The 26,468-nt window shown below is 40.7% G+C and overlaps 2 protein-coding genes across 2 annotated transcripts in view; both read left to right on the forward strand.

Annotated features, from left to right (window-relative positions):
• The window catches only part of LOC114648740 (uncharacterized), a 34,098-nt gene extending 14,839 nt beyond the window's left edge, over window positions 1-19,259 (forward strand). Inside the window, exons 2-5 of the mRNA XM_028797949.2 lie at window positions 9,161-9,235; window positions 12,598-12,768; window positions 18,159-18,242; window positions 18,318-19,259. Of these exons, the coding sequence (XP_028653782.1) occupies window positions 9,161-9,235; window positions 12,598-12,768; window positions 18,159-18,242; window positions 18,318-19,199 (1,212 nt within the window). The 3' untranslated portion in view covers window positions 19,200-19,259. The remainder of the gene's footprint in view (window positions 1-9,160; window positions 9,236-12,597; window positions 12,769-18,158; window positions 18,243-18,317) is intronic.
• The window catches only part of LOC114648745 (transmembrane 4 L6 family member 5-like), a 213,519-nt gene that overhangs the window by 44,140 nt on the left and 142,911 nt on the right, over window positions 1-26,468 (forward strand). The window lies entirely within an intron of this gene.

Consider the following 26,468-nt stretch of genomic DNA (forward strand, 5'->3'; position numbering starts at 1 on the left):
GTTTTGGCCATATTTGAAACCAGAAGTGAATTTAAGCACATTGCAACCCAAGAAAAGATCATTTTCTTTCTTTACTGAACAAAATAACAGGTTTGAGCTCTCCTAATGCAATTACACAGGTTTCTCTAATAACCAATTCACATTTAAACACAATTAATTAAGGAGGGGGCAAGAGAGTTTACCATTAGTACACTGGAGTAGTGGCTGTTGAAAACAGTGCTTTGCTGTTATATGTGAATAAGAAACTATAAATCATTCATTCCAAGAAGCAAAAAAATTTCAAAATTATTCTATATATATAAAATTGTAAGTCTGTCAAGCAAAATACAATGTTGGTCTCTGAACCTTGGTGATAGTCTAAATCAACAGCTTATGCTGTGACATATGCAACATGATCCATTATTTTGACATCTAGTACACTGATTTCCCTCAAACTTTGGGTCTGAGTCCTCCTCACGACCATCAAAGAGGTGGGAATGTGCATCCCATGACGAGGAAATGCACGTCCATGCACAAACAGAACGAGGCATGGGCATGCAGCATTACTGACACAGACTGAACCCCACCGACAGCAACTGGAACATCACAGCCTCCACAACAAAGTCATACACACCATTTGGTCAAGAAAGTATAGCATCCGTGACCTTTCCTCAACGATGGCCTGAAATCAGGAGCTGTTTTACTGGCAACGAACTAGAAACATTAAGACGACAGCACGCTGCTGGAAAAACCAGAGTGAAGGATCAGCTTGAAATTCCATAGGAACTACAAGAATAAATTATTTAGAACACAGCTCCTATTCTTTTGCATCCATTTGAGCATCTATTGATAATCTCTCCTACCTGTGCCCCCAGAAGCAGTGCAAACGTCTTCAAGTGACTCCAGGACGAAATAACCAAATGCCACACATAAACACCAGATAGCTTCAGTAACATCTGTACATACCTGTTCAATTAAAATACTTAAGAAAACACTTTCAAAGCCTACAAACACAGACATCTCTCTTCGTTTCCTTGCAAAGGTACAGGATTTTATTAACGCACACAGCTCTTACACTTACAAAAACCTTACAAATATTAATTTCTTCTCCAAACTTGCGGCAATCCCTACACGAAGGCTACAGTTTCCATCACACTCACACAAGTTCATCAACACTTGCACCATTTCAGTATGAGCACCGGCAACAGCATGTGGTCATCATAGATAGCAGCTCCTACATTTATTCTTTCCTCAACCACTTTGTGATGACAATTTCATTCTCTTGCTGGATTACAGCTTTTATAGTATATTACAGTACTATTTTTCTCATTGTCATTTGTGTTTAGTCAAACTGTGTTAACAGAAGACACTTTGCCCCTCTTTATTTTAATCATCTTTATTTTGTCCCTCCAGTATATTCTGGATCTGCTGCAGATCCTTCGTCCAATGGGATATGAAAAAATTCCCAAAGCCAGTCTCCACTGCTAGGGTCTAGTCAGTCTAGGGCTTTCCTGCCTGTGTCCGGAATTGTACCTGACACTAACTCTTCGTCTTGCCCACAATATAGCTCCACATTGCCATTTCTGGCTGAGCCCAACTCGGTTATGTGGGTTTCTTGATCTCCAGCAGCTCCTCCACCCTCACACTTAGCATTGGCTCCCCTTAGGGCTGTGTACTGAGTCTACATCTCTATGCCCTGTACACTTACAACTGTACATGTAGTTACTCCAGCAACACTATCATCAAGTTCACTGATGACTACACAGTGGTAGGTCTCATAACCAGTGATGATGAGTCAGCATACAGGGTAGAGGTGCAGAAGCTGTCAGTGTGGTGCTCCAGGAACAATCTCTCACACAACACCCACAAAACTAATGAGATGGTCATTGACTTCGGGAGGCACAAAGCAGAACCAGCCAGACTCTATATCAACGTAGACCTAGTGGAGGAGAGCCACCTCCTTTAAGTTCCTCAGAACTTACATTTCTGAGGACCTGTTCTGGACAGCAAACACTCTGACAGTGGTCAAAAAGTTCCAGCATTGACTGCATTTCCTGGGACTTCTCCGGAAAGTGTAAATGAAGGAGAAGCTTCTGTTGACCTTGTAATGCTCAACCATCGAGAGTGTTTTAGCATACTGTATTTCAAAATGGTATGCTGGCTGCACAGCAGCAGACAGGAAAGCTCTATAGAGCGTAGTAGCCGCAGCAGAGAAAATCATTGGCTTCTTTCTGTCCTTCCTGGAAGATGCCTCCAGTGCCCAATAGGCCTCCACAGAGCCTGGAAAATCATTAAAGACCCTTCCCACCCTGACCACTCATTATTTACACTACTGCCCTTTGGCAGAGGGTACAAGAGCATTAAAAGTAGAACAAAAAGATTATCACTGGGCCATCAGAATTTTAAATATTAAAAACTCACAGAACTGTTATAATTTTTTTCCCAGTATATACAATAATTACTTTAGTGGATAATAATTTACACCCCTTATTTATGTATGGCATTTATTTGTTATAGGATGTGTGTTTTTTATATAATTTGCTTTATCATCGCGTGTTGTACCTGTACTGTTTACAGATGTAGCTTTTATAATTTCACTGTACTGGTACAGTGACAATAAAGGCTTCCTTCCCTACTCACTGGCAAATGCCACCTTCATGCCTTTCTCCAGGAGTGGATCCTGGTAACCCTGTCCCGGGTGGGATACTGTACACTGTTTTTTAATTAGCACCTTCATGAGGGTCATTGTGAACCATTTTTTGCCTTACCTTTCAGCCCAAACCTGTTGGGCTCCACATGACCTAGCTGTAAGAATCACTAAGGTGCACAAGACCCACAACCATGTAATATTGAGGGTCCGTGTAGGATATGTCCATTGTTCAAACCAAAAATTGACCTGCACCTTGAGATTACACGCGTACTGTATTATAAAAAACCATATCCATGTTGTTTTAGAAGGAAGGAAAAAAAAACAAACTATTGTGATTCAACCATTTCAGCTCCAGAGAGACTGACCACACTACAACCAGTGGAATGGGCAGGAGGTACTTGGTCCGATGGGTGTGGATTCACCTCGGAAACTCATCACCAAGCACCATTATTGACATTATTGAATGTTGATGCCCAGATGGGAATTGCTAATTGATCTCGATCTTACCTCAAAATAAATAATTCCCAGAATCTGTGATAAAATAATTTCCTTTCATTATCACAAGGATGCTTTATAAATGTGGAAGGCACGTACTGTTAAATCAAAACCTTTGTTTCTTCAAAGTGGATATGTTTGGTAAGTTTTATGGCTTTTTCATTCAACTTAGGACCATGGTACCCTTCATCCTCTTTGTAAGCTGCAAGAACATATACGGTATTTTTAGAATTTATAAAAATGTTTCAACATTAAAACTCCATTTTCTATGGCAAATTAATATATCCAATGACTACGAAGAGATCTCTACAACTTGAAGAGCTTCCCCCTTATCCTTTAATGTGAAAGAATACTACTTGAACTATATGAGGATGAAAAGTGATGTCGACAGATAGGGCAACAAAGAGAAAATTAGAAACCAAAGACCAAAATGCAAAGGCTGGTGGACATTCCCAGAGCACGTGTAGAGATGTGCCTGGGACATTAGCCCAATAAAAATAGAAGTTTGAATCCGAAGCCAAACCTACTGGTAAAGTACTTGTTGGGGGTGAGATGTAAATGAGAAATGAGCTGTAAGAACAACACAGATTGATCATAAAGGATTGGGGCACGTATGTGTTTCTCTTTTATCGTAGAATGCCAAGAAGAAAACAAGCAATATATTTAGTTTTTTTCAGACTGGCATCCGAGACAAGACTGAGGTGAGGTGGCATAGGAGCAGTTTATGTGCAATCTAGTAAGGAAGAGACAGTTCCAGGAGGGTGTTTGAATGAAGTGATGTCAGTGGTGGTATGGTTGTCGGTCTTCAGCCAGCAGACAAAACAGGAGAAAAGACATTAAGCAACAGCACCAAGCCCTGGTCCGGAGGAGAATTGCTATCACCAGAGCCCTTCAGCTGTCCCCAAAACACACACTTGCGACAGCTTAAATTGAATATTTTGATAGTTGGGGTTTCTGGAGAAGGCACAAATGTTCTTGAAAATTGATCCTGAAGAAAGAGGGGTTACAGGTAGGAGGCCACTATGCTAAACAGATTGGCTAGGTAATGGTCTGAATGATATCTCATGTAGAAGTATATATAGACTACAAGTCTTAAGAACAGATCTAGGTTGAAGAGAGAAGAAAAAAATGAAGGCAGGAAAAGTGAGATTGGACCTTAGAGACCAAATTATATGAAGCCCAAGGCTGTCAGAAATACACCAGAGAGTTCTAGTGCCTCAAGATACTCAAGGAGAAAAGGAAATCAGGATACACCAATCCATAAAGCTGGATTATTAAAGACTGGAGTATATTTTTCAACTTTGTGGCAAATATGGAGGATCTTAGCTTCAATACCATGAAACTCAGAGATTGAAGAGGTAAAGGGGCCACAATGTCAGATTAAAAAAGTAAACCATGATGGAGAATTCATTAAGGGGATAAACCACTACAAATTAAATGTTTAAAGTGTAGCAGCACCAAGCCAGCAGTAAGTGCCGCCATCCGGTTATCTGTACAATGTGCCTTAGTGACGTACACGTTCTAAACTGAAATGTCAAAGAGAAGACCACAGCCGTGCACTCTAAGGTGCTGCCAATGTCGGCTTCAAATAGATGTTCCTAACTGCAGCTGCTCGTGCTGTATTTGAATAGAATTTACAAGATTCCAGGATTCTTTGAATAGAAATGGAGCAGAGCAGGTCTGAGAAGATTCTGTACTAGATACTCTTGTCACTGCCGGCTGGCAAGTTTCACATTCACTGGCTTTGTCGGGCTGCACACTGGGAAGCCCCTGGCTCTGCAGATGTTTAAATGATGGGAATCAGTGCTTCTGGGAATCCACTTTTCCAGCATTGATTTTAAAGTTTGTGAGGGGGGAGTAAACAACTGCCCTGTCTGGGTGAACTGTGCTGTCATACTACGGGGCCAAAACATTTGAATGGCTGATCTCCGATTCCACCCACATTTCAGAATCACTCAATCAACCTTTAGATTTTAAAGTGCCTTTCCCAGAGCCCACTTGCACCTCATGTTTTATAAAACTGTTCGAGTTCAAGTTAAGGGTTTCTGAGCTCTTTAAAAAAGAACTGGCAGTTGATTCATTTCGGGCCTCTTTTAGAGAGAGGCTGCCATGGTTACCAGTGGGCATCTTGCCACCCTGGATGTGTTCCTGCATTTAAAAATGCCCGTGACTTGGGCTTCTGAAAGCTGAATATATTATTTCTGGAAAGGGGGGAACATAGTTCTCAGACATTTCTTTGGGTCTCAGCCAGCATGCTAGCACCTTTCTCGTTGTGTTATGGAGGTTTCTTACATGCAGATACCAGTTGAAGGACGCTGTCCGTTAGGCCATCCTTGTATAGAAACTGTGGAAGTAAATGGGATTACAGGTCTGGGTGTGCCATCAGTCTGTGAGTTGACACAACCCCAGACTGACACCGCAGGGCCCTGGCCCAGTGCCAGGAAGGGCGCAGCAGTGGTGAGAATGAGGTCATCAGCAGACACGAGCAGGTAGCTGTGACCTGAGGAGGGGATATTTACAAATGCATTACTCTGGCATGTATAAATGGAGGTGTGTGGAGGGCTGTGTCAGCGTGCATTTGCAAAGATTATTTCCATGGTGTAAGAAAAAAAAAAACACAACATATTCCTGTTTTTCCCTTAATGGTAAAGAGTGTCTTCCAAAAGCATTCATACACCTTCACGTTGACACATTTTGTTGTGTTGCAGCTTTATATTAAAATCATTTACATTCATTTTTTTCCTCATCAAGCAAAACTCAATAAATCAGAATGACAAAGCAACTTTAGAAGTTTTTGCAAATTTATTACAAAAAAAAAAAAACTGAAATATCCTGTTGATGCAAGTATTCAGACTACTTACTCGGTACTTAGTTAAAGCCCCTTTGGCAGAGATTGCATTTTGTAGTCTTCTTCGGTATGATGCAACTAACTTCACATATCTGGATTTGGGAATTTTCTGTCATTCTTCTCTGCAGATCCTGTCAAACTCTGTCAGGTTTGATGGAGACCATCAGTGAACAGTTGCCTTCCAGAGATGATTAGTTGGGTTTAAGTCCAGGCTCTGACTGGGATACTCACTGACATTCCCAGAGTTGTCCGTAAGCCACTCCTGTGTTGTCTTTGCTTTGTGAGTAGGGTCATTGTCCTGTTGGAAGGAGAACCTTCGACCCAGTCAGAGGTCCAGAGTACACGTAGGTGGTAGGTTTTGATTAATTATATCTCACTACTCTTCTCCATTTAGCTTTTCCCCAATCCTGACACTGAAAAACAACCCCAAAGCATGATGCTGTCACCACCATGCTTTACAGTTGGAATGGTATTGCACTTTGAACTGAGGCCAAACAGTTGAGTCCTTTAGGTGACTTTCTTGCAAACTCCAAGCAGGCTTTCATATGTCATCTGGCCACTCTGCTGCAAAGCCAAGATTACAGTGGTAGTTGTCCTTCCAGACATTTCTTCCATCTCTAGATAGGTTCCCTGGAGGTCAGCCAGAATGGCCATCAGGTTCTTGGTCACCTCCCATACCATGGATCTTCTGCCACAATTGCTCAGTTTTGCCAGATGATCAGCTGTGGGAAGACCTGTGGTTGTTCCAAACATTTAATTTAAGAATTATGGAGGCAACTGTGCCCTTGAGAACCTTCAATGCTGCAGGAATCATTTTGTAGCCTTCCCCAGATCTGTTCCTCAGTACAATCCTGTCTCTAACTTCTGCAGGCAAATCCTTTGACCTCATAATTTGTTTTCTCCTCTGATACTCTTTGTCAGCTGTGGGACCTTCTATAAAGAGGTATGTGCCTTCCCTAATCATGTCCAATCAATTACATTGACCACAGGTGGACCCCAAATAAGGTGTAGAAACATTTCAATGATGATCAATAGTGTGGGATGCACCTGAGCCAAATCTGAAGTGTCACAGCACAGGGGCTGAATACTTGTGTCAATGCAGTTTTAGTTAGTTTTAATAAATTAGCAAACATTTCTAAAATCCCATTTTTGCTTTGTCAATTTGGGGTATTCAGTGTTGTTTGATGAGGGAAAAAAATAACTTAAATGGTTTTGGCAGAAGGCTACAGTCAGGATTGTCCAGTGGCTGCAGGTTTTGTTTCCATCAGTATTCAACTAGCTCTGCTAATGGCAGATGTCCTCTGCCTTCATTTTCATTGACTTGATTTCTGGGAGTGAGGACCCTTAATTGTTCATTTTTTTGTTTAGCTTATTATGTATCTAATTCATTTGGTGCTGTTAGTTATGAAAAAAGAAGGAAGGTCTCTGAATCTTAAAAAGCAGTTACATTAAAGTCGGGGACGTAGTGAAGTGACAGGCAAGGTAGGCAGTTGCCTGGCGCCCAGAAGTGGTGGGAGTAGCCTGGTTGGCATCTATTTACATACTAATTAACAGCAACAAATCTGTGGGACCTCCCCAAAAGCATAGCGACATCACAATCGGAAACCCCCTAATATGCAAACAATACCCATTGTGAGAGTATTTGTCATGAATGTTATTTTTTCAGTAACATTAAAAGAATTTACATGTCTGAAAGGAATAATTGGATTGACATTGTTTGTTCAGACAATTTAGCCATTTTTGGTTCAGCTTCTGTCTCTCCAGACCCCACTGTAGTCAATGCAGGGCCAAAATCAGCAACCTCAATGTGGGCAACTGTGAAATAGCACTCTGAATACTCAAAATTTTAGTCTGGCAGCAAGGTTGCCTCAGTGGAGAGAAGTTTTTCATCTTTAAAGCTGATTAAATCTTGCTTGATCTCCCATGTGTCACGGGAGGCCTTCAGCCCGAGCTCTAATTTCAATATAATGTAATGTTAGATCTTGGACAATGTAGTGATTGCATTAGTTATAGCCAAATCCTGAAAACAGGTGATTTTAATACTTTTAAATTTGATGATGTGCAGTGTGTATTTATTTTTTTATTATCACATGCACCTTACCTTTATTTGCTCTTTCTTTACTTTTCACTTCTTTAGACATTTCCTTTATTCCATTATTATTGTTTTACTATTTTCTATGTAAATGTTATGTTTAGGGCGGCACGGTGGCGCATTGGGTAGCGCTGCTGCCTCGCAGTTGGGAGACCTGGGGACCTGGGTTTGCTTCCCGGGTCCTCCCTGCGTGGAGTTTGCATGTTCTCCCCGTGTCTGCGTGGGTTTCCTCTGGGCGCTCCGGTTTCCTCCCACAGTCCAAAGACATGCAGGTTAGGTAGATTGGCGATTCTAAATTGTCCCTAGTGTGTGCTTGGTGTGTGGGGAGTGTTTGTGTGTGTCCTGCGGTGGGTTGGCACCCTGCCCGGGATTGGTTCCTGCCTTGTGCCCTGTGTTGGTTGGGATTGGCTCCAGCAGACCCCCGTGACCCTGTGTTCGGATTCAGCGGGTTGGAAAATGGATGGATAGATGGATGGATGTTATGTTTATGGCGGCACAGTGGTGCAGTACTAGCACTGCTGGTTTGCATCTCCAGGTGCTCAGATCCTTAAGGAGTTTCACAGACCTGCCTATTTGACCAGAACGCTGCCTAGTCTGCTGTTTGCAGGAGGGGTCCATGGGCGGCCTAGGATTTGCTCATGCTCCTCAGTTCAACCCCAGTCCCTTAGGATTTGTAGACTCCCGTCACCGGGCCTAAGCAGGTATTGCGGAACCTCATGGATCTGAGTCTGACACCCCTGGTCCAGGAGAAATTTGCCATTTAAAATTTTCCCCCCAAATGCTGCAGATACGCTGGTTACACAGACTGGTGTTGGTAAACTGTGTGAATGAGTGCAGCCTACTATGGGCTGCTGTCCCATTCAGGGTTGGAACACTCAGTTCTGCCAGGATAGGCTTGTACCTCCTACAATCTTAGTAGAAAGAGCTCAGATTAATAAATGAATGTAAATATTTTACGCAAAGACTCTTTGGCCATACCACCACTTCTGAGTTTTTAGATAAAAGATGGGTAATGATAGGTTTGCTCTGCTGGCCCTGCTGTGTAGTGTATTTTACTAACTACCATTCTTGTTGAACTCTTTCATCCTTCTTCCAGAATGCATTCCTGACAGTGAACACATCGACTTGGCCAGTGAACGTTGTCAGAGACTTGGAAAAGGACTTCGCTCAGGTAAGAGTGTGGAGTTAGGGAGGTGGACCAGTTGGGACAGTGTTTTGGACGAGTAGGAGTGTTTGGGTGCACACTCAGTTTGCTCTTTTTATCCAGGCTGGGGATCAGGGGTACACAGACAGCAACCAGTGGGCTACTCATAGTAATTTTTAATATTCCAGCCCTTGCAAGGTGTTATGAACAAGAAAATTGCTACAGTTAGCAAGTGTAAACATGTTGTGTCATTCATAAAAATAACTAGAAGAGCCAAGCTTTTACCATTCCAGTATGAACCATGTGTGTAGTACTGCCACAAAGAGCGGAGTGTTTATATCTTTCTTTGCTTATGTGTGTGTGTGTTTGAAGAACTTTATCAGTGATTTGTGACAGAAATCAGCTGAGAGAACTCTGGCTACATTGGTGAATGGGATAGCAGGCTGCTTGCTGCCTGTGCTGATTGACACTTTTGCAAAACAAAGACTCTGATGAAGAGGTGCGAAGGAATTTAAGTGGCCCGGCATTACAACTTTTTGTATAGGCTTCAGGGATTCTAGTGTTAATTAAAAATAAGAATCGGCTTCTCATTAAGAAACTGGTTAGAGTGAAATTACTTGGAGTTTGAAGCCCTGATTCTCATTTCTGTTTGACTACTGTTTAATGAAGAAAAGAATCAATTCAGAAGACTGAATCCTTAAAAACAAGGCTATTAAAATAAAGGGAAAAGAAGTTAATTAGCAGTGAAAACTACTCGCTGATTAGGAAAAGGGTTAGAATGAAAACCTGCAGCTACTGTGGCCCTCCAGGATCGTTGTTGGACACCCCTGATCTAAAACCTCCATAACTTTATGATGATACAAAATTAAAGATCGAAGCGTTAAATTTAATTGTGATTCAAGTAACCTTTCTTACACAATGTGGTACAGGGTGAAATTGTAATTTATACCAAAAAAATTTCCAATATTTCTTCTGATTACCTGTTTGAATTCAAAGTAATACAGTTTCCACTAAAACTGTTTTTCAACGACCATCATCAAAAGGCAGAGTTCCTCACTAGGAAAGGCAAAATTGATCAACGGAAGGAATGTTTTTCTCATGGGCAATTGTACGTAGCATGTTCAAGAGTAAGAAGCGCCAATGAACCAATAATAGTCACCCTTGTTTTTTCTAAAAAAAAAACAAAAAAAAAAAGAAAACAAATTATATACTGAAAAGTACTGAGTTAGTTAGTTATACTTCTGATACATCGGATTAACCAACAGCAGTATAATTGAAGCCACCGTCTTACACAGCTAGTCTATGTATAATCTTGAACTGTGTGTGCTGGTAGTTGGTGCTTTTGGAATAATTTTTAATGTGAATTGCCTCAAAAGCTTGCATATTGTAATCTTTTTAGTTAGCTAATAAAAGGTGTCATTTTGCTTGACTTCTCACTTCATCCATAATGGCTAACATGGTACAACACCCTAGTACTACATTTCTGAACACAAAATTCCAGCACCCTGCTGTATGGAAAGGAAGATCATGAGACCATACAGTGGAACGTGATTGGGGTTTATGGGAAACTTTGTTTAGTTGTAATTTTAGTTTTTATTTATTTATATAGCACATTAAAACAACCAGACGTTGACCAAAGTCAACCATAGAAAAAGGTAACAGTATGAAATAAAAGCCAGATAAAGAATTATTAAAAAGAAAAACAAAAAGGAAACATTATACATACATGAATACAAATATACCAACACACAAACATCAATAACTTATATAAAATTATGCAAAATAGAAATACATTCATAAGATGAACACAGTATAAAAAATAATAAATAGAAAGATTTATCCACTCAAACTACAAGCTAAAAGGAAGTGAATAAAAGTGCTTTTTTTTTAGAAACAACTTAAAACTATGAAGTGTGGGTGCCAGCCTTATTATGAGGGGCCAACTGTTCCACAATTTAGGACCAGCCACCTCAGAAGTGCAATCGCCCCTCAGCTTCAACTGTGTGGGTGGGACAGTAAGCAATAGCGGATCTGAAGACCTCAGCTGCCTGGCTGACGAATATGGAACAATAAGATCAGCTAAGTACGGTGGAGCCGACCCATGTAGGGCTTTAAAAATAAACACTAAAATGTTAGAATTCATCGTGTAACTAACAGGAAGCCAACGAAGAGAGGCAAACACAGGAGAGATATGATCCGTTTTTTTTTTTTTTTTTTTTTTTGCTGCTTGTCAAAACTCTAGCCGCTGCATTCTGCACCACCTGCAGGCGAGACAGTGTTGTATGGGATACCCCAACGTGCAGGACATTACAGTAATCCAAACGAGGCACAACAAAAGCATGAATGAGCTTTTGTAGGTCATTGAATGACAAAAATAGCTTAGCTTTATTGATCACCCTGAGGTAGAAAAAACTCCTCTTTACCACAGCATTTATCTGTTTGTCAAATTCCAAACTTTAATCCAAGATCACCCCGAGATTTTTAGCACATGGCTTTAAGTACTGGACAAGTGAACCTAATGTGCTAACAATGTTTCGTGTAACAGTAGGTTGACCAAATAGAATGACTTCAGTTTTTGACATATATAACTGCAGGACGTTAAGTGCCACCCAGTGTTTTATATCATCTAAGCAGTTTATGCAGCATGTAGTAGCGAGGGGCTACAGGTTTTGGATTTATGGCGTAAGGAAATTGCAAAAGTGTAATGTGGGTGACAAAAAAAGTCAAGAAGTGAGAGGAATTTCATGTGTCCTAAGCACAGGCTTCAGCTGAATATAAAAAATAAGAGAAGAAGTAGGAATGGCAAAACTGAATAGAAAGAATTAGAATGATTTGAGTCTTGAAACATTGATGATGACTCATAATGTACAAATACATCTTGTGAGTCAATTACAAAAAACAATTGACTTGCCACCAATATTTAATGCTGGTTTGTTAAACAGAGGGGTGTGGAGATGCCATCTCAGAAACAGCCCCAATAATTTGTTGATATGACACACCTAAATTCTTTTCCTTCTTTAATAACCATTCCATGAAGGCATCAAAATCTGACAGGTAGAAGGATATCTCAACCTTTGCTACAGGCAAGTAAAGTTTCTAGAATCTAATGAGACAATATCATCCTTTGGAGAAAAGCTGATATTGTACCGTCAAGATGGGATTGGTCACATATCCGCAATGAAAAGCTTTTGTCCTTGACATTTTTTAATCAAGAAATTTTATGGTTTACAGAGCAATCTTTATGGACTATCCAGTTTTTAAAGACATTCTGTGTAAATTGGTGGGGAGTATTTATATACACACATATTTCTCCCGTTTCTTACCTTTTTTGATGCTTGTTCCAGAAATGAGATTATTTTGTATCTTTCCTGTTTTTTCTTTCTTAACAGGAGGATTTTGCCGATCTTCAGATTAAGTATCAAGAGGCGTTGAACACCGTCAAACAGCTGCAGAATGAGCAGTTGGCACTTACCTACCATAATGATTTACTCAGTGCCATACTGGAGAGCACGGAGGAGCAACTGGCAGAACTTTCCAGAGAAAACAAACAGGCCTACCAGGTGGGAAATGAGAACATGTAAGCCATGCCAGGGCTCTGGGGGCAGCTGGGATGGGGGGTTTGACTTATTGTGAAAAGTGCTGCAGAGTAAAAAAAAAAAAAAATAATGCTTTGTACTTAAAATAAGCACTTTTATGATGATGGGACCCACATAAGATTTTCTTACAAAAATACTGGAAATGCTCTCACATTCCACACTTCTTCTCACAACAGTGTCACAATGTACTGTGCTGCACAATCATGAGAGTAAGAAGTAGTTGAGGAGGAGAGTGAGAGAAATGGCTTTCATCCATTGCTGAGGATACACCTCAAACAAGCCTTACTTTGCACATGCTATAACAATATAGCTTTCAATTACCACTGTTACTGTAAAGTGACATTTCAGGAGGGACACTCTTCAGAACAACCCTGCCTCCTTCCTCCCATGCAACTGACCCCTCTCAATGTCACTCCCGCTTTCAACTGAAAATAACTAGGAATCCTCCTAATACTACCTTCTAAAAGTTGTGGCGTGTGAGTCCCTGTCTCGCACCCCAAAACACGACGCTGAGTCTCAATACTTTAGCAAAACCAACTTTTTTTAGCTTGAAACAGGAACAGCAGGGTTATTTATTGCAGCGGGAGCTACCATACTCCTATACACAGACACAGCAAACGGGCATAGTTGGAGCCAGGTCAGTGGCCAAGTTATACAGTTCCCTGCCTTTATAATGTCCCTTGCATCAGGCGCACGTATAGCGCGATCTCGATCAGCTCATATTTGTTTTTGTGACGCTATGCTGGAATTCGATGTGTCATCCCTTTCGGGGTTGGTTAAAACAGTTCAGAAACTTCACAAAGTAACAGAATCACCATTGCCAATCACTTTACTCTTCATTACTCTTCTTATTTTTCTCACAAGACCCCTAGGTTAAACATGTTAAACCCATCATTTCGTGAGTGCAAACCTAACTCAACACAGCTGCACAATCAAATCTGCTATTCCGTTGATGATGGCCAAAGTGAGAACACATCCAAGTGGGTTGAAGTGGGGTTCAAAGTATTTTTTGGTGATGACCTTCTGGAGAAGAACAGAGAAAGACCAGGAGGTTGGGAATGTGCAGTGGCACCTTTTAGAGAGGCTGGCGGCAGGCCTAAGAGCATCAGAGAGGTGAAATCTGTAAGAGGGCCTGTTAAGATCAACAGGTGCTTGAAACAGTTTGGACATGTTTAGAATAGGTTTTCAATGTTTTGATACCTTGTAATTTTTATTAATGCATTTATTTATATATATATATATATATATATAATATATATATATATATCTTTGCGACATCTGATGAATCTCTGCTAAGGGTGAAATGGCTGGGATGAGAATCAACATCTCCAAGTCTGGGGTCATGGTTCTTTCTCGGAAAAGAGTGGATTGCTCTCTGCAGGTGAGAGGGAACAACTAGTCTTAGTGGAGGAGTTCAAGTATTACTGAATCTTATTCACAAATGATAAAAAAGGGGAATTTGAGATCAACAAGCTGAGCAACAGCAGCTGGTCTGCAGGTATTGTACCAGTCTATGATGATGAAGTGGCAGGTGAGTCTAAAGACAAAACTCCAGGTTTATCTACATCCCTGTCCTCACCTATGGTCATGACCTGTGTGTAATGACCAAAACGATGAGATCATGAAGTACAAGCAGTAGGAATTAGGTTTCTTCATATGGTGGCTAGGCTGGTGCTCAGTGATAGGGTGAGAAGCTTAGCAATTCGTGAACATCTCAGCATAGCATAGAGTCTCTTTTCCTCCAGATCAAGAGGACCCGGTTGAGGTGATTTGGGCATGTCATAAAGATGCCACCCTGTGGCTCCCCCTGGAGTTGTCTCATATGCTGAAGGGATTATATCTCTTGGCTTGGGAACGCCTAGAAATTCCCCAGGAAGAGCCGGAATCTGTAGCTGGGGACAGGGAAGTCTGTGCTGAGCTGCTAGTCCTGCTGCCGCCGCAACACTTGTTGGGAAAAGCAGTTTCAGAAAATGTGAGGAGATGAGACATTTTATATTTTTTGTGAAGCATTTTTGATCATGTCGTTTGTGCTAGCATCAGGCTGTTTTCTAGACTCTTCTACTGTTGCCCTTATGCTATATGTGATTTAAGAGTAGTTAGAGAGTGAAGGGACTCCAGGTGCACCCCCTGCAAACAATAAGTAAAAAGAAAGTCTCAATCTTGAAAATAAAAATGAGAAGTACTTGTTTGAGAATTTCCACTCCTGACTTTTAGACCTTGCATCTGAAATTTGTCCTTAACATAAGTTTGTCTGGTCAATCAGCTCCTACTTGTTTCTTAGTTTTGGCTTGTGGTTAGTGATTACAGCCTCTGCCACTTAAGATGACAAAGTCAGTGATGCATCTTTTTATGAAAAGACTCAAATGTTTGTAGATGCAGATTGCTTGCAGTTTATTAAAGGTGAACTGAGGCCTGTTGTGTATGGTAACAGACATGGGCAGCCCCATTGGAAAAAGAGAGTCTCCAGAGTGTTCCTGATGAGATGAGATGTTACATCTGCACTGATAACAATGAGCAGCCACTCGGTTTTAGAGGAACACTGGGCTTTTTCCCACAAATGCCTATCTTTAGATGTTCCCAGTACTGTGTGAAGGCATGCAATGGGCAAAGGTGAAGAAGTATGGTGGGTCACAAGATTAGCTTCACCATGTCTACAGACTTGTGAATACCAAGCCAACAGGTTACAACATCTCTGTTCGAGGTTCACTAGTGGCACTTTTGTACCATAAATGGCACATATGTACAGACAAGAGCCATTGCAGCATGGCAGTTCACCTTTCACTTTAGAAGATGGTAACAGTTTCTCAGGTGCTGAGAACACCATGTGAAGACATTTGTCATGAAACATAGCAATGGGTTCATGCACGTTAGTATCATCAGGGTGTACGGCTATCAGAATATTTTTAAAAATTGGCAGGGTCACACAACTAGTCGCACACTCTGACTACTATGTTGGCAACACATCTATATTTCCTGCTGTAAATTTATAAATAGCAAAACCAACGTCAATCCACAGTGGGCAGAAATAAATATGGTATAAGTGTCTGTGAAATGCAGAAGACTGAAAATGGATGAGGTATCACTAGCTGGACATGTCAGGCCTTTTCACTAGTGACTTGATCCTTTCTGTTATTGCTCCAAAAGACAAATTTGCTGGTACCCCTCCACAAGAAAAGAAGAACCAACAATTGCCTGTGAAATAACCTGAAACTGACAAAAGTAATTGGCAGCCATCAGTGTTAATTCTGTATTTAACAAAAATCAGATTTTGCTTTATAGTTTTTGATTCAGCAGAATATTTCAAATAATAACACAAATGAAAATGGCATGAACAAAATGTAACATTTTGTTGCACTTTTAGAGGCAAACAAGAGATTCCTTTTGCTGTCAATGAGACTTCTGTACCTGTCAACAGGTAGTTTGTCCCACTCTTCCTGAGTAAACTTCTCCAGCTCTGTCAGGTTGAAGGGGTCTTCTCCAGGCTGCGTGCTTCAGTACTTTCCATAGATGTTCAATAGGATTCAAATCAGGGCTTATAAAGGGATATGTCAGAATAGTCCAATGTTTTGTTCTTAGTCATTCTGGGGTGCTTTTACCTGTGTGTTTTTAGTCATTATCCTGCTGGAGGATCCATGACCTGTGACTGAGACAGAATTTCTGACAGTGGGCAGTATGTTTTGCTCCAGAACGTCTAGATAGTCTTGAGATTTCATTGTTCCCTGCACAGAGTCAAGGCACCCTGTGCCAGACGCAGCAAAGCAACCCCAAAACATAACCAAGTCTCCTCCATAATTCACAGTAGGAATGGTGTTCTTTTCTTTGTGTGACTTGCCAAAGAGCTCCAGTTTTGTCTCATCTCTCCTAAGGACATTCTCCCAGAAGCTTTGTTGCTTGTCAGTATGCATTTTAGCAAATTCCAGTCTGGCTTTTTTATGTTTTCCTTTCAACAGTGAAATCCTCCTGGGTCTTCTTCCATTGAGCCCACTATCACTCAAATTACAATCAAACACTGATGGATCTTAACCTTGGAGTTCAGTTTATATCTCTTTGGAAGTTGTCCTTGACTTTTTGTTTGCTATTCTCACTATCTCCTGCCCATTCTGGGGTCAATTTTCCTCTTGTGGCCGTGTCCAGGGAGGTTGGCTACAGTCAACGTGGACCTTAAACTTCTTAATATTTGCAACTGTTGTGACATGAACATGAAGCTGCTTGAAGATGGTATCATAGACTGTCTTTAAAAAGCTTGTCTGTAACTTTTCTTCCTGATCAGAGAACACTCTCCTTAGATTTTTCTGGTCAATGTTCAGTGTGGGACACACAATGATACGAAAAGTCAGAGTGACAACTTTTCTACATTTAGATGGGCAGAATGACTGACTGCACGATTGGAGACGTATGTGATTCTAATTAAGAAAACCGTGTGACTCTAATCTAATTACTCTAATCCAATTATTTATGTTCTTTTCTAGGGGTACCAATACATGTGTCTAGGCCACTTTAGAATATCTTTGTAGAATAAGACATAATTGATCGCTTTTCACACTTGTTTTGCTTTACTCGATGACATATCAAAGGCATGCAGGTATACAGGAGACAGTTGCTTTTCATTCACTTTTCAAGAGGCACACAGCACCTTTTCGGTGAGCTTTAAGGGTACCAACAAATTTGTCCATGTGTGTACGCATTTCTTCCAAAAAATGAAATTGCAGTTCTAGTTATATAAAAAAAATAGCATTGAACATTAAATGACAGAAGTGAAAATGGTGTGAATAATCAAAAAGGCTTTGAATGAAACTCGTAGGCCCTTTCATTTTCTATAAGTTTTTTTTTGTCTTTTTCTGAAAAGGGAACTTTTAAGAGTCACATGCAGGTTACATAAAGCCACAATATCTATGAGTAAAATATTATAAGCCAATATTCTGTTACGTGAAATGAAATGGAAGAATGACATCTTGTTTGAAAAATGTGTTCTTCTTTGTCTAGTTATGCTACAATTGGAGCACAAATGTGGGCATAAAATGCAAAAGCACTGTGTCAAGAGCAGTGTCTGTTGAATTTTTTTTTATATGAATTGGGTCCAAGCACCTTACAATGTTCATAACTGCCCCAAGTCCCATTTGGGTTGAATGATTTGTTTTGGAGTAATTGTGTCCACAGATTGGCATCCTGACACACAGCCAGAGATGATCAGTGATGTCTAAAACATGGATGCAACATCAGTCCACCAAAAGGTACTCATACAGTCACACACACCAAGCCAGTCCTCCTAACATGAACATCTTTGGGATGCAGCAGGCCACATCTGGGATGCTGTGTTGTTGACGGGTTTTTAACTGACTGCTTCTTTTTCTCAGGACCTGGAAATTGCACGTCAAGAAAAGCAGCTGCTGGAGTTAAAAGTAGAGAAGGTGCAACAGGAGCTGGGCCTCATGGTCAAGGTGAGTGCAGTCTAACCGTGCTGTTATGACCCAGGGTTCAGGCAGTGCATTTAACCCTGTGCTGTCTTATTATAGGAGAACATAAACAAGGAGGAGCAGGCACCTGAGAAACAGACAAATGTAAAGCTGGCTATGCAAGATGCAAGCTCTCAGACTGACCTTCAGTCAGCTATAAATGACCTAAAGGTAGAAGCATGGGAGACTTCTCAAAAAACAGGAGAAGAGAAGGAGCAGTCTCCATTACCCAGAAAAGCAGGCCTGGAGGACAGAATCCCACAGGAGACAACAGCGGGTGGCATTTTATCTGCCTTTTTTAGGAAGGGGCCATCTTCTGCCTTTGAGCAAAGCCTGGGAAGATCAGAGAAGCAGCAAGAAGAGTCCAAACAGAGAGTGCCATTGGGTAATGGCAGCAGTGTTGATCTTGTCCTGGAAGAAGACGAGCCAGCTTTGACATCCATTGAGGACCATGAACAACAAGTGGATGATTCAGTGGAGTCACCCTCTTCTCCTAAGGATGAACAGGAGCAAGAAGTGGGTGTAAGTCCAGTAATGGCAAGACTTTTCCAACGGTCACTGTTCAAGCTCTCTGTCTTCAGGGGCTTCCTTGATGTGGCCAGAAAGCCACAGGAGGAAAGTCTGGTAAATGAAGACCCCAACAATCCTAGTCTGGTGAATCAGGAAACCATCGATCTTCAGGAAAAGCTCCCAGAGGACGAACCTTTACAACCGGAGTCTGAGGTCAACTCAGTTGCTGCTCCAGTCTGTGAGATTTCAGAGAATGGAACCACCGACCAGCTGGAAGAGGCTGATCCAGGAATTGTGGACACAGCCATTGGGGTTAATGAACAGGAAGACAGTCCCCCCAAGGTGATAAGACTGCCCACCATTGGCCCTGCCAAGTTGCAGGGAGATTTGGGCCAGCAAGCGGGCAAAGCAGGCGAGTGTCGGCTGTCCTAAGACCCACAAAACTGCAAATTTATTTGTTTAAACTGTAAATAAAATTAGTATTTGTATTAACCACTGTTGATTTGTAACCTAGGGCTGTGTGTTTGTTCTGCGAGTGATGTTGAAGGACTGTCAGTCTACTGAGGTGAGAGAAATACGACCACGAGATGGATTGTTAAACCAAAACACGTGTGAAGGTTGTAACTTGAAAAACAAAATGATCTTGCCACCAGGACCAATCTGTATTCATACTCAAAGTCTAAAGGAACTAGCAAAAAAAAAAAAAATGGGGACACACACTCACAAAAATTTTTTAGAAGTGCATCCACAAATTTTGAGCAATGGTTTAAATCGTGACACCATTGTAATTGTGCTGATGATGTCAATAGAAACCACTGCAGGGCAGGTGGGATGGAAGTGGGACACAACAAGGAATAAACATGTCATAGCAATGAGAAGCTAAAATGGCTGTGGCCACAAGAAATCATGATGGCGTTGTGGTAAACTAAAAATGTAATGATAATACAAAACTAGAAGTCCTTAAAAAAGAAGAAATTGAAAATGAATTCTACATTTCCTCTTCACAGTCAAGACAAAAAATTCATCATTACACGCAGTGGTCTTACCGATCAACACTCGATGTCCTTCTTAAACTACATCTGTGAAGTACTGGCATCCTTTTGAAGTTTCTGAAAATACCGTATATCCCACATTCCTGCTTTCTCTCTGTATTTGTTGTGTTAGATTCCTTGAGTGGCCCTTTTCTCCTCTTTATTATGTAGACCCGACTAAAATGTTCTCAGGTCTCTGCTGTAGTCCTCGTTTGTTACGTTACCTTTTATATCTTTGACCTCAGGCAACAAGGCAGAGTACCAGAACAGGCAGGAGAAAAATGTACACAGCTATTCTTATGTTATAGATAATATGGCCAATATATTAAAAACTATAAATGTGTGTGTTGGCAAAATAATACGGCCTGGGTGATAATCAGTTCATTTTGCTTAGTCTACCAGGTGGCTTTCCTGTTTTAGTAGTCTCTGCTCCAGCTTGGTCTTTGTTCCGATGTGGTCTGACGTGGCCCCTGGATGGAATGGCATGCAGCATGAAGAAACTGAGAGATGTGGAGGGGGGGGGGGCTTTCTTTGTTCCCCTGCCTTTATATTCATCCAGCTTCCTTGATGTCCCTCCCAGTCCAAAGAGATAGGTTGACTCCCTGTTTCCGTCCATTCCTGTTTCAGCACAACTCAGCCCCATTCCATCCCCAACGAGACTGGCCTTTCACATTATGTGATGTCCAGGTTGGCTACAGCTCATATATTCCCTTAAACCCAGAGCGTCGACAGTCATATACTGAAATGAGCCGGTGCAATGAGGACTCACACCAGCAGACGTTGGTGAAAATGTGCAAAGTGGTTTTATTTAAAGACCTGGGGCCTCATGCATAATGCCGTGCGTAGAATTCACACTAAAACATGGCGTGAGGACAAAAGCATAAATGTGCGTACGCACAATAAAATCCAGATGCATAAATCTGTGGGTTCGCCAACTTCCACATTCTTCCACTCCATAAATCCCGGTCAGCGTGAATAGTAACGCACGTGCCTGCTACCCCACCCAAACTCCTCCCAGAATTACACCTCTTTGAATATGCAAATCAATATAAATAGCTGTTAAGCTCAGCCTTCTGTGAAAAGACAATGGCAAAAGTACATGGAAAAATGGAAGAATTTCAGCGAATACCAAGTGGAGGCAAGGAAAAACGTACTATTTGTTGGTTTAAACAGTGGTATAAAAAACAAAAGGAAGTTGATCGAGTGACATAGTGTTGGAGAAACTCGACAGCTCAAGTTCACAAAGTTGCACAGTGCCGAAATAAAAAAGTTTGAGTGACACACCATCTGAGCATCATATGAAAGCTTATTAGGGTACAGAGAAAGGAAAAAAAAAAATAGGGACACAGTGAGAAAAAAGCTTGATATGTCAACTTTAATCTCGAAATTTCCACTTTAATCACATAGTTTATTTTGTCATTAAAGTAGAACATCATAAACTTCATCTTTAAATCGTTTAATTTACTAGTTTCTCAAATCCCATCGTAGCTACAGTAGCATGTTAAATGCTTTGTATTGTATGTGTTTTTCTACGTGGTCTATGTGTGTGAATCACTACGTGCTTCTTAAACCGGCTTTCTTTTCCTCCAACTGGACACAGAATCCATTAAACTTGTGATATTACATCTCTCTGAATAATTAAAATACTGAGATTTATACTTGATATCATTTTCATAATGATAGGAGTTAAAGCATGTTATTAAACATGGGAACACGGTGGTGCCCTGTCGAGAGACTGCCTCACGCAAGATGCTTGCTGCACCATGTGTGACCTTCAATTTAATAATTTATTGCAGCAGTACTGTCTCTTTCAAACGTACCAACCCCCAATTCCTGTCCTTTGTTTTCTTTCTACAAGTAAGCAATCGCCACATAATTAGCTCTATAATAGACGTTAAGCCATCTGTAAGCTTAGAATGCCGATTCTTCAAAACTTTTAAGGAACATTGAAATATCTTCATAGTACATGTTTAATTATTCTATCCATCTATCCTTCCAGTGTCACGCCAGCCCCAGCAAGAATACAGCGCGAGGCAGGAACAATCCGTGAATGTAGCGCCAGCTCCTCGCTAGCGCTGCAACACTGTGTCCTCACATGTTTAATTATTAACAATATAGATTATTTAAATTATGTTAACATTTTATCTGTACAGTATAATGTAATAAACATATTTTGCTGCATTTCATCTTAAAATGATATCGTCATCATATGTAAATACGCGCTTTATAAAGTGGCTCAGGTTGTGCAATATTATAACTATCGCAAGTTTACAGTGAGGTGATTGTACTAATAAGTACAAAGAGTTCTACAATGAGCACTTGATGGACTGATTGAGTGCGTTTATAGTTCTTGGGATGAAACTGTGTCTGAACCGCAAGGTCCGTACAGGAAAGGCTTTGAAGCATTTGCTGTTTGAGAGCAGTTCAATAAACAGCATGGCTGACTCAGCATGTGCTTGATGCTGTATACCAATAATTCTCTTTCCGATCAAAGTGCACACTCAGATACAGTGGGATAAATAGTCTGAGTGGTGCATTAAGAGGAACAACTTCTAAAGCAGCTATGGTATTTGGAATAGTTTGGCCATTCCGTGGACCATTATATTGTTACAGGTTACAATCAGATGCATTAAACTAATAAACAATATGCGGTTAATTTCAGTGTATTTGATAAAGCCGCGTCAGGGATGTGGATCTGAAAAAGAAAGGGAAACCACTGGGAACAAAAGCACTGCTTTGATGCTGGGTGCCGCTAGTTTGCAAAACCAAGCACAGAACTTGCATACGCCAAGCATTTAGCTAGCATGAAAATGTGCATGGCTTTACACCAAGTTTAGATTTTGCACATCGCAATGTGAGTGTGGAAACAGGCGTACGCAACATTTTTGTGCATACGCACCATTTATACACGAGACCCCTGGTGTCCAAAAAGTGCAGTGCAGTTTCTTCTTCAATAAATAATCCATAAAAATGGTGATAAAAGTGGAGGTTAAAAGTCATAATAAATAGTTTAGCAATAAAACTTTGGTTAAAATCACTGGCCAGATCTGTCCTTTTAAAACTGACATGAGCTGTGGTGCTTCCTTCTCAAACTGATGTCTCCTCCTCTGCAAGAGGAGATGTCCACCGGCAAGCACAGTCAGCCTTCAAATCCGGCTCGTATTTCTGCCCCCACCCATTGTTGTTCACTTTGAAACTCAGAGCCTTGCTTCTTTCTCCCGCCGCCATCCTTCGGCCTTCAACGAGAGCCCATTCAGAGTGCTTGGTCCCCTCACTCCTTGAGTTCTCGGCAGAGGCGGCCTTACCTCAGTGTGTGCTGTCTGCTTAACCTTTTTAAGTTTTTTAATTTTTTGTGATTTTGGTGGGCTGACAATCACCCTGGGATCTGAGATGGCTGTTGTGCAGTAATGCCGGGCTGCATTTGTAGCTGTACAACACATTGGATGTGGTCATGTGCTTCACCATGTGATGTCACCACAGTCGTTTTCAATGTCCACACAAAGCAGGGACACTTTACCCTTTTGAATAACGTTGGAAAATCAGAGTCTGTTTTTCCTTAGCCTTCCCCTTCCAATTACTTTCTCACATTTACATTTACTTCTTTAGCAGATGTTTTTATCGAAAAGGCTTTAGAAAAGAGATTAGATTAGATTATTTTATATATAAACGTCTACGCGTGGAAGTGCATGTGTCTGTCTGGCCCAGAAGTGAGAGGTGGAGTCGGGGTAAGGGCTCCACCTCCGAGGAAACCGAAAACTCGCTTAGCCGCTAATAACACAAGCGGGGCCAGCATGTCAGCAAAACAAAACCTCAGAAGAAAGATAAAGTCGCTTAGCCGCTAACATCAGCAAAACGGTATCCCTTTTACTTTTCATCCTGCTGCTAATTCACAAGCGAGGTGAGTACGTCGGCAAAATGAATCCTCCTAGGAGAGAGATGCCCTGAGTAGTTCCTTTCGATTTCCTGACATCTCTACATTTCACTTTTTTTTGTTCTGACGATTTCAATAGTTTCTAGGACCCCGGTCTTACACCGCTACTTTATTTATAAAAGCACATTTAAAACAACACAGGCTGTACCAAAGTGCTGTACAAAGAAGCATTAAAATAAACACAATGGAAACAACCAATTATAACATCCACCCCAATCCCATCATACACAGTGAAAGGCATAAGAAAACAAGTAGGTCTTAAGCTGACTTTTAAAAACCTCGATAGAGAATGAAAAGCTGATGTGGAAAGGCAGGTCATTCCAAAGGCTAGGAGCAATAACTGAGATAGCTCTGTCTCCCCTTGACTTCAGTTGAGATCTAGGAACTACAAGGAGTAGTTGTCCAGATGACCTCAATGCTCTCGGTGCCACATAAGGTTGAAGGAGGTCGTAGATGTATTTTGGAGCGAGACCATGCAAGGCTTTAAAAACAAACAACAAGATTTTAAAATCAATGCAACATCTCACTGATAGCCAATGCAGAGAGGCTAAAATGGGGGAGATATGATCCTTTTTTCTTTGAACCAATTACAAATCTAGCTGCAGCATTTGAACTAGCTGAAGGTGTGACAGAGCCGATTTGTGTAATCCCACATATAAGGAAGAAGAGGTTAACACAATCGGGTAAACATCAATATGTGGAACTGTATAAAATGAGCATTACAGGACAAGAGGACAAAATTGATCATCACAAGTGAAAAGTGCAGAACAAAATACAAATAAGGTAAAAAAATCTTAGTTACAAAAACCTAACAATTAATTTCGGTTGGACAGAAATTCTCAGAACAAGTTGGGCCTCAAACTCTTCCTAAAGACATTGAGACAGTCAGCAGCTTGAATGGAGGTGGGAAGGTAGGATCTGCATATGAAGGGGGCCTGGACTGAGATTTGATACCACAGACATCAGCAGACTTCAGTGGGCGAAAAGGAGCATAGGACCTCACTAGTGTCTCCGTACAGACAGGTGCTAATCTGTTTACTACTCTGTAGGCAAGCAGCAAATAAAGTGATAAAGTGATCTATCTATCTATCTATCTATCTATCTATCTATCTATCTATCTATCTATCTATCTATCTATCTATCTATCTATCTATCTAGGATTTGAACTTAATATGTGCTGCTGCAGGAAGCCAATGTAGTGATATGAAAAGAGGACTGACAGACCCCTGCTTCAGCTGGCTGACCACCAGACATGCCGCTGCATTTTGAATCATCTGCAGCAGTTTGGTGACATATGGCGCTACCCCTGCCAGCACAGAGGTGAAGTAGTCCAGCCAAGCCAACATCAAAGTTTCTTTCCTGCAACTGAACACTTTGTTCAAGCTGATACCTCCCTGTAGAGCTGGTGGCTCACTCCAGCCTGTGATTTACTCCTCAAAGACATCTAGCTAAGCTCAGTTGATTCCAATACTTTGGAGTCCATAATGCTTCTTTAGTTTGAATTTCTTACTTAATTTAATTATTTCACAAATACAGATGCAAATAAATAAAGGTAGAGCACCTTATTTAGTGTTTGTTCCTCATGTTGTGCAATCTCCAAGCAGAGAACAGTTTTAAGAATATTTACAAAGAGATACATTAGCAAAACCTTATCTGGAAAGTTCTGTCAGACAACTCAGCCTCTGTGTGTAAACACATCTGTGCCCTTAGTGTGTTAGAAAGGTTAAGCATTTGTGTGAGGCCAGGGAAAGGAAAAGAGCAGCCGACTCATTACACGAGATCACGTCAAGACTGGAATGGGCTTCTGAATAAGAAACTGGAAGGAACTGCAGGTCTAATTAGGACTAGAGTTTAATAGTTCACCAATCTGCAATATCACATTAAATATTAAGAATAAAGAGAGAAGGGACGCAATAAGATTAGACACAACATGATAAGAGGAAATAAGGTAAGACAAGATATGATATGACACATTATATTAAAATAACACAAGAAATAACTTGATAAGAAACAAAAGGATACAATGAGGTAAGATAAGACGAGATATGTTACAGTAAGTTATGATACAATATGATACGACACAACACATTAAGAATAAAATAAGATATGATGTGATAAAATATGGCAAGAGGAGATAAAGTAAGACAAGATACAAAACGTTAAATTAAAATAAGACAAGATGAAACTTGCCAAGATAAGACACAACACAATAAAATAAGATAAGATTGTTGTGTTTCAGCCGGGTTACCCGGCTGGGGTTCAAATTCATTTTTTAAGTTTGTTTTGTTCATTTTTGTTTCTTTTATGAATGTTACTTTTGTTGATTTTTGCACTATGTAAGCTGCCTGGGTTATGTTCCATGTCTTTTGTAAGTGGTCCCCCAAAAGGTTAATTTCGAATGTGCTAAGAACTTTTGGTGAGTTCTTGTGTTTTACTGTCTTGTTGTGAATGTTTCTGGGGTTTTTTTTGCTGGATTCCTGACATTTTTTACTCTGTTTTTTAAACATTCTCTGGATTTGTGATTTGGGACTTTGTTTGCTTGCATTGTTTATGTTTTAGGCTACTTGATTTGGCCATTGTGCTCTTTTGAAATTCACAGTATCACAGAGCATCTTCTGTGGAAATAAAACCTTTTTTTTTATAAAGTTTTTTTGTGTTTCTCCGTTTTTTTTCTAGCTGGGATTTGGTGGTATACCCCCCTCTAATTGGCATTATTGGAAGTGCTTTTGCAGTTTCTTT

The sequence above is a fragment of the Erpetoichthys calabaricus genome, chromosome 3, assembly GCF_900747795.2.
Source record: "Erpetoichthys calabaricus chromosome 3, fErpCal1.3, whole genome shotgun sequence".
Taxonomy (NCBI): domain Eukaryota; kingdom Metazoa; phylum Chordata; class Cladistia; order Polypteriformes; family Polypteridae; genus Erpetoichthys; species Erpetoichthys calabaricus.